Source organism: Tachysurus fulvidraco, chromosome 2 (genome assembly GCF_022655615.1).
Source record: "Tachysurus fulvidraco isolate hzauxx_2018 chromosome 2, HZAU_PFXX_2.0, whole genome shotgun sequence".
Taxonomy (NCBI): domain Eukaryota; kingdom Metazoa; phylum Chordata; class Actinopteri; order Siluriformes; family Bagridae; genus Tachysurus; species Tachysurus fulvidraco.
Genome location: NC_062519.1, coordinates 23009799 through 23018325, shown reverse-complemented (window position 1 = coordinate 23018325; position 8527 = coordinate 23009799). Strand labels below are relative to the sequence as shown.

At 38.6% G+C, this 8527-nt stretch overlaps 1 protein-coding gene across 1 annotated transcript in view; it reads right to left on the bottom strand.

The window, feature by feature from the left end:
* Positions 1-5573, bottom strand: part of zdhhc13 (zinc finger DHHC-type palmitoyltransferase 13) — a 12447-nt gene extending 6874 nt beyond the window's left edge. Inside the window, exons 1-7 of the mRNA XM_027152261.2 lie at positions 5400-5573; positions 4312-4508; positions 3007-3129; positions 2074-2151; positions 898-1042; positions 379-443; positions 75-237 (exon numbers count right to left, since the gene is read on the bottom strand). Of these exons, the coding sequence (XP_027008062.1) occupies positions 75-237; positions 379-443; positions 898-1042; positions 2074-2151; positions 3007-3129; positions 4312-4508; positions 5400-5423 (795 nt within the window). The 5' untranslated portion in view covers positions 5424-5573. The remainder of the gene's footprint in view (positions 1-74; positions 238-378; positions 444-897; positions 1043-2073; positions 2152-3006; positions 3130-4311; positions 4509-5399) is intronic.
* Positions 5574-8527: the final 2954 nt, after the last annotated feature.

The following is an 8527-nucleotide window of genomic DNA, read 5'->3' as shown; positions in this document are numbered from 1 at the left end:
ATACAATTATATTGTCTGTCACTGAACGTTCGTATTTAACTGTAAGTTGAATCCAATTTTTTTTCCCCCCTCACATTGGCATTCTGCAGCTCCACACTGGCTCCAGACTCCAACAGGATGTGTGCGGCATCGACGTTACCAGCAAGTACAGCGCAGTGCAGCGGCGAGTTCCTGTTCACCTTATCTACTGCGTTCACTGATGCGTTACACCGCAGCAGGAAGTTCGTCGGTTCTGGCCTGTAACAAGCAAAATGCACGGCAGGCACGATCAGTATCTATGATTTATGTAAACTAAGCGCAATGTGTGTTTAAACCATCTGTCTGAGCGGCTGCATTCGAGAATTTAAGTGTATGATAAAAAATAAATAAATAAATTACCCAATAATTTTCTGAGCAGCCAGCATCAGTGAGGTCTGTCCGTTTGCGTCGGAAGCGTCCACTTCCTGTAAGCGACAAAGAATAATGAAGAGAAGCTTATAATCGGTGTTTAACACCGTTTATATACACATGTTGATCCTAGCTGTGGAGTAAACCACAGATGTCTAGAAGTAAACCACAGATGTCTTTTTTTTTTTTATCTGATACTCAACATTTTCAACTAGTTGTTGAAAACCTTCAGTATAACATGCTGGCTAAAAGTTCATTACAATTTGAGTGGAAACTAGACGTTTGTTAGTAAGTAAGTAAGTAAGTAAGTTTATTTCTAAACCACATTTAAATTCAGCTCTCGCTAACCAAAGTGCTGTACAGAAACATAACAAGCAATCAAAACACAGACAATAAAAAAGTACACAGTAAAACAGGTACAATATATGAAAGTTAAAAAATAAAGACAAATTAACACCCAACAGGAAAGTTCCAGATTCCATACATCGAAGTGTCCCCTGTGTCTCTCACCTGACCCTTGGCCATCAGATATGCTGCTATAGGCATGTTCTGGAAAAGCACAGCGAGATGAAGGCCAGCGTATCCCTCTCCGTCCACAAGAGACGGATCGGCACCGTAGCGCATCAGCTGGATTACCGTCTGCAAGTGTCCCTGTCTGAGAAAACAGCACCACACACGCATCAGATTACAGGAGTAGTGACTAAAAGTAGTAATAAGGCTGCCATGAGTAGGACAAGACCATGAGTAGAACTCTCTTAACAGTAAGTGTACATATTTGGTATCTGATACCTTTAACTCCTTTATTGTTGCTTTCAAGATAATGTGTTTCTTAACTGAACAATGCAGTGTCTGTCTGGTCCCAAAGGTTGTACATTTCTATAAAGTTTGTACAGATCATTTGGAAATTACTCAGAGGAACCGGACTTTACACTTTTTTCTCCTGAGGTCTTGGTTGAGTTGTTTGGATTTTTCTATGGTATAAAAGGCAAACAGGCACTGCATCTAAATGTAGGCCCTTTTACACCTATAGATATGCCTCCATTACCTCATAATTATTAAACCCACTGGAATCCTGATACAGTGATCTGTTAGGTGTTAAAATACAAGTGGACTCAAAGGGGGGAATTCAGGTCTCTTTCAGGATGTCTGGCCTACTGACGAGCTCTTAAGACAACTCGTCATAGCTTCTTTAGGACTATCAATCCGAAGGTTGTGAGTTCGATTCCCATGTTCATCAAGCTGCCACTGCTGGGCCCCTGAGCAAGGCACCTAACCCTCAATAGCTCATTCATTCATTCACTCACTCATTTTCTACCGCTTATCCGAACTTCTCGGGTTACGGGGAGCCTGTGCCCATCTCAGGCGTCATCGGGCATCAAGGCAGGATACACTCTGGATGGAGTGCCAACCCATCGCAGGGCACACACACACACATTCACTCACACACTACGGACAATTTTCCAGAGATGCCAATCAACCTACCATGCACGTCTTTGGACCGGGGGAGGAAACCGGAGTACCCGGAGGAAACCCCCGAGGCACGGGGAGAACATGCAAACTTCACACACACAAGGCCACCGTGCCCCCCTCAATAGCTCATGTGTATAAAATTAAATTTTAAAAAAATGTAAAGAAAAATAAACAATCTTAAGTACCAGAAATTGAGTGTGTGTGTATATTATTTACCTTATGGCCCAGTGGAGTGGTGTAGAGTTTAAATCTCCACCCAACTGATCCACAACTGCACCTTTAGATATATAATACCTGTAACACACAAATCCGATACGTAAGACAGGGCCGTAGACACAGTGACACAACACAACTCTACCATTACCTACATTTACATGCCATGTTCGTACAGCACGTGTCTAAACCGGACGGTTTCCTCTGACATACACATGAAGTGTAATTTGACCCAATGTTATACCTCAGATTATAGTGTGTCATCGTGTATATCCAAAAACCTCAAGTGAGGTTTCAACCTCAAAGTGACAGTGAAGGTGAACACAGTAAAGTTTCATCTCTCACCAAAGGCTTTTAATGTAGGTAACTTTAAACTGATGGACTGGAGATCTCAAGGGGTAATGAGAGCTTTCCTTTTGTGTATGCTACTGGAATGCTTTCATTTCCTATTCAGATCAAGATCAGTGGTATCAGTGGTCAGTGTAAGCCTGTCATCATTGTAAATAACAAATAAACATTATATATTAGATTAATACTCGTCTTCTCATGATATTAACACTAAAAGTGGGAAGTGATAGCTCAGTGGTTAAGGTGTTGGACTACTGATCGGAAGGTGGTGAGTTCAAATCCCAAGGCCACCAAGCTGCCACTCTAGGGCGCCTGAGGAAGGTCCTTCACCCTCAATTGCTCAGCTGTGTAAACGAGATAAATGCAAGTCGCTCTGTATAAGGGCGTCTGCTAAATGCCTTAAATCTAAAAGGGAATGCCTGAGAATAATTTCAGAAGAAATGAGGGTTTTATTAACACACCGCATCCTCGCTAAATGTCTGAGAAATGTATTGAGGTCCATTTACGTCTCTTATGTACATAGATTAAAATCTCAAAACATGAACTGTTTTCTTACAGCAAAGAATGCAAGAAGTGGAGAACTCTTACTTGATGAGATCTAATCTGTTATTAATGGCTGCCCAGTGCAGTAGAGTGACATTTTCTTTATCAGGGTGTCGAACGTCGCAACCCGCCTCGACCAGCTCTTTACACCGATCAAACGCGCCAAACCTGCAAAACAACAAAGCATAAAAAAACAAAGCTTTTTTAGTGTGCACTGAATTCCTCGTTTGTGAGATAAATTCATTATGTTGGACTGTGTGGTGCAGAAATATGATCCTGAGCTTGGGATACTGTCTGTATTTGAACACACTTCCTGTGGGCTCTGTCTGTGTGTGTGTCTGTGTGTGTCTGTGTGTGTCTGTGTGTGTGTGTGTGTGTGTGTGTCTGTGTGTCTGTGTGTCTGTGTGTGTGTGTGTGTGTGTGTGTGTGTGTGTGTGTGATCCTGAGTGTATTCCTGCCTTACTACTAGTGTACCTAAAGCTAGGCTACAAATCCACCCCAGCTCTAATCAGAATGAAGCACTTATGACAGAATGATAGAAAGAAATTTTCCCTCCTGGTTACCCATTGAGGGAAAAGTACAATCCACCTGCTGGTATTTGTGGTGTCATTTAAATGAGTAATTCAAATCCAAAAAAAAAAAATCACACCTACAATCATTTACATTTATTTGTTTGACAGATGTTTCTGGACAACACTCATAAGACACTTGTGAGTGCTCACAAAAGTCTCTTTTTCAGGCTTTATTGTTATAGTAGCTAACATGAATAATAACAATAATAATAACAACAACAACAACAACAACAACAATAATAATAATAATAATAATAATAATAATAATAATAATAATAATAATAATAATAATAACTTACACTCTATGGCCAAAAGTATGTGCACTGCTGCCAAACACACATACATGTAATTATCTTCCCTAAATTATCAGCACAAATTTAGAAGAACACGATTATACAGAATGTCTCTGGGTGCTGTAGTATTACAGTTTCACTTAACTGGAGCTAAGAGTCTAAACCCTGTTCCAGCATGACAATGTCATTGGGCACAAAGCAGCTCCATGAAGACCTGGTGTAAAGGTGAACGCTGGACTGAAAGAACTCAAGTGTCCTTCACAGAGCCCCGACTCTGACTCCACCCCAGTGAACAACTTTGAGATGAACTGGAACTGGAGTCTCATCAACATCCTAACATCAGTGTATGAACTCACGAACACTCTTGTGACTGTAAATTTCTCTTTCTGAGTTATGTGAAACATAGCAGGTATGATAGCAATCTTTATGACTTGCTTCCTGTGCTCTTATGCAAGAATCACTGAATCATACGACTATTTACTTACTGTGTGGCTTTGACGATGTCCCAGCTGCTGCTATCGTCAACGTGTGTGTATTTCTTTGGCTGCTGTGTGGGGTCCAGCATGGCTTCACCCCTCTGCATGAACGGGAAATTGGGCATAAAACCATGCGAGGGGCCGCTATGTACACCATGCGACCCATGACAGCTTTGCCCATCGTTACCGTGACTGTGACCATGACCCTGCAGAGACACAAAATGACCAAATCACTTTCAACAACCGTTTAATTATTCCATCAACCACTTTTACATACACGGACAAAAGGGTCCCAAGACGGCCGACGACACCCCGTCTCGAAAGAGACGTCTTGCAAACGTCTTTGAAATTAGCTCACGGTGTGTAATTTATTTTAGCATTTCAAAAATACTCCTGGTTAGATTGGAGGAAAAAAAAATACTTTGTAGTCCTTCTGAAAATATAGATTCCTCTAGATCACACGGCGTGTAGTACAAACCTTGAATGAAAGCTGAAGAAATTCACCTGAGAAAAGGATGCAACAGTTTTTAATGAAATTTTAAATCATTATTTTGGTATAACCAGATAAATCCTACCAACATCCAGGGTTTACCGTCAGTATCGTGTACCCTGTGATGTTAGGATGCTCTGCAGCTTCTCTCATGTGTATCAGAGTCATACTATTCTTATTAGACATCATTTTGAACAGAAGAATAGTGTAAACAATACAAATGTCCCTTCTTATTCATCTCTGTTCTCCTTGTAGTTCTCATACCATAGCAAGTGAGAATAATTCAATCAACTTTCATATTGTAGAATTTTTTTTTAATGTCACGCACTGTACAGTTTCCTTCACTTGAAAAGTACAGCTATATAATTAATAATAAAAGACTCAAAGCTTATTTATTTTTGTTTTTATTTTTAACCTCCTAGAGTTTGTTACGTATCATTAAGTAGCGTCAGTTAAATAAATATGAATATTTATAGTGAATTAAAGACACACAAGGCTGAATTCTACAATTAACGCTAGCTCTGTTAGCTAGCTCTGTTAGCTGCTAGCTCAGTTAGCACACATACTAAACACAAGCTGCTGACAGCGAATAAACTCACTCACTCACCCCACTGCCTTCTTTCCAGTCCATTATTACCGCATACGAATGTTGTAGCTTATATAAACTTAAATGACACAAAAGCTGTGAGGAAAGCTAAAGCTAAATGCTAAAGTGAACCTGCACTGAGACTACTTCCTGGATACCGGAAACAACCCTAGCGATCTGATTGGTCCAGCTCCAGCATCATCGTGCAGGTGTTGCAATAGGAGCTTATCACACATGGTTGAAATTCCAGGCATTGTTTTAAAAAGAAATGTAAAGAAAGATTTTTTTTTTCTTGTGATCACTAGATAACAAAAGGTACATTTTTTTATCAAATTATTCGAAATGCATTGATGACAGTCCACTGAACATCAGGGAGCACCTTAATACAAAGCATCTATTATAGAGCAACTTACATTTTTATCTCATTTTATACAACTGAGCAATTAAGGGTCAAGGGCCTTAATCAGGGGCCCAGCAGTGGCAGCTTGATGAACATGGGATTCGAACTCACAACCTTCTGATTGACAGTCCTAAAGAAGCTATGACGAGTTGTCTTAAGAGCTCGTCAGTAGGAGAGACGTCCTGAAAGAGACCTGAATTCCCCTTTGAGTCCACTTGTATTTTTAACACCAAATAGATCACTGTATCAGGATTCCAGTGGATTCATGGGCATAAATCCCGGGGAAAGAGGATTTTCCCATCCGAGGATTCCCCCCACCACCACCACCACCACAATTTTTTTTTTAAATATCGCACTCTCTATTGTGAAAAATATATGTATGTATACCTTAATAATTGTGTAAGTAGAAAAAAAAACCGCAAAAAAATGCATTTAGAAACAGTTGAGTTCTCCCTCCCCTTCCTCACAGTGGTTTGACACGAGTCAGGTGTGTGGCTGCGGCTCAATTAATGTTCAACTCCATTAAGTAGGGGATTTTATTCAGTTTAAATAAAGCGATTCTCTTTAATGTAGTTGATGCAGACTCATTCATAAATTAGTTGTGGCAAAAATGCTGATTATCTAGTAATTTTCTAGTTAGCTTGTTTACAATAGCTTGTTGCATAGTGCACTGCAACTAACACACCAAAGCCGTTTCCCATGCATTGTTTTATGTGGGACGACTTGGCATAATGTTAACTTAATATTAACAGCCACGATTAGCATATTGTTTAGCTGTGTATTTACTAAATAAGCACTGTGCTACGTCCGAACTGACCCAACTGTATTTTTTGTATAATCATTTTCTATTCTGTTTTTAAGTGTCTTAATTAATTTTAAATAAAAATTTAAACCTTTTTTAATTCCTTGTTTTTATTGTTGTGATTATTTTTTTATGATTGTTTTGTGAAATGTTCTACAGTATAAATAAACTTGTCTTGCAGTGTCCTACACATATCTTTGACATTATGGTATCTGGCAGACACCTTTTATCCAGAGCAACTGACAAACATCTCACTTATACAGCTGAGGGCCTTGAGGGTTAGGTGCCTTGCTCAAGGGCCCCGGGGTGCGATACGCATGCGCATGCATGAGTTCAACTCTCCGGAAAGCAGACAAGTCTTTTTTTAATTTCTCGGCTCTATTAATTTATTGTTTTGATAATTTGGCAATAAAACCCACGCATACAAACAAGTCAGCTGAAATCTTCCACAGTGTGAACGTCAGGTGACTGAGTCATAATGTGCTTCACATCATGTTTCACTGTAGAACTATAAGCAGTTTAATTTCATTAAAGCATGAAGAAATTTGAAGATTTGTTTTTCTTTCTACAAAAGCGACAAAGACATAAATCCAATCTGTTATTTAAACTTCTTTTTTCTCCTTTCTTCCTCCTATAACCCTAAAAGGAGACAGATGACTTGTATTGATCAACTTACTTCTGTAATAAACATTGGAACTCATTTATCAGTCTTTTAGTAAAGATGTGTAAAAAAAATCTTCTGCCTGTTTGGAAAGACTGGTTTTCTTGGTAATATGTAAGGTGTGAGATGTCTTTCTGTCACGGTTCATTTGCATTTAGTGATGTTCACAGGCAGCAGAACAGGAAACGATCCACAATGGTGAAATCTGAGACTCAGACATTAAGGCTATCCTGACACACTTCTCTGCCTGTAAAAACAGTTAAATTTAATAATATGACATTTTTGTTTCCAGCTTTATACATTTACGCATTGCCTTTTTTTCATTTTCCGGCTCTATTAATTTATTGTAGATAACAAACGAGTCAGCTGATATTCATGAGACTCATATTATGGATAGTTGAATTATTAGATTAAATTGTCTTAATTTACAAATGTGTATGCTCAATTTCTTTTTTTTTTTGTACTCTTCATTTAATGCCACTAATATTACATACATAAACAGAGGTGGCATATTATGACCTTATACCCTCAAAATAAATCTAAATAAATCTAATTATGGGATTGCCCTTTCAAAATGTTGCTGTTTTAAATATCATATTACTCTAGATTTGTTGGTTTGTTTAATATTGTTCTTAATAATGGTTAACTTTTCTATTGAGTATAAATCGAATGAGGTATCGGACAATTAAAAGTTATGTATGAAAAAGCTCAGAAAGTTTAGTCTCCACAGTGATCACTGAGCAGCTGTGCAAAACATCTGGATTAAAGTTGCCAGCAGAGGCTTGAGTTGTCTTTTTTTTATCCCTCTTTCTGGTGTTAGCGATGATCTGTGATGTACCTGAGCAGGATCTCTTCTGATCGACTGATATCAAAGTTTTTGCAGATCAATAAAATATAAAGAACAGTTTAACAATACTTATGGATAAACTTGCATATCTTCATGTAATCTGGAAAAACTACCCTCCTTCTTTGGTGTCTATTTTACTGAAGATGAAACCCAGAAGCTTAACAAATGTATTTATGATACATGCGAATGAAAATTTTACACATTAAATTCAACTTTTTTTTGATGCACTAGCAAAGGTTAGATGGTTGCTGAGGGCTGGATTAGCTAAGAAAACATACCATTTGAAACGTTGTGTGGTGCGTGAGTCAAATCCTAAAAACCGATATCAGAACGTCTGATCTCAAAGGTGAAACATTCAGGATTGGTCATTTTTGTTCTACTCATACAGCAGGTTTTTAACAGTGAAGTTAGGGGTAGCTGAACTTTTATTTTTATGTTT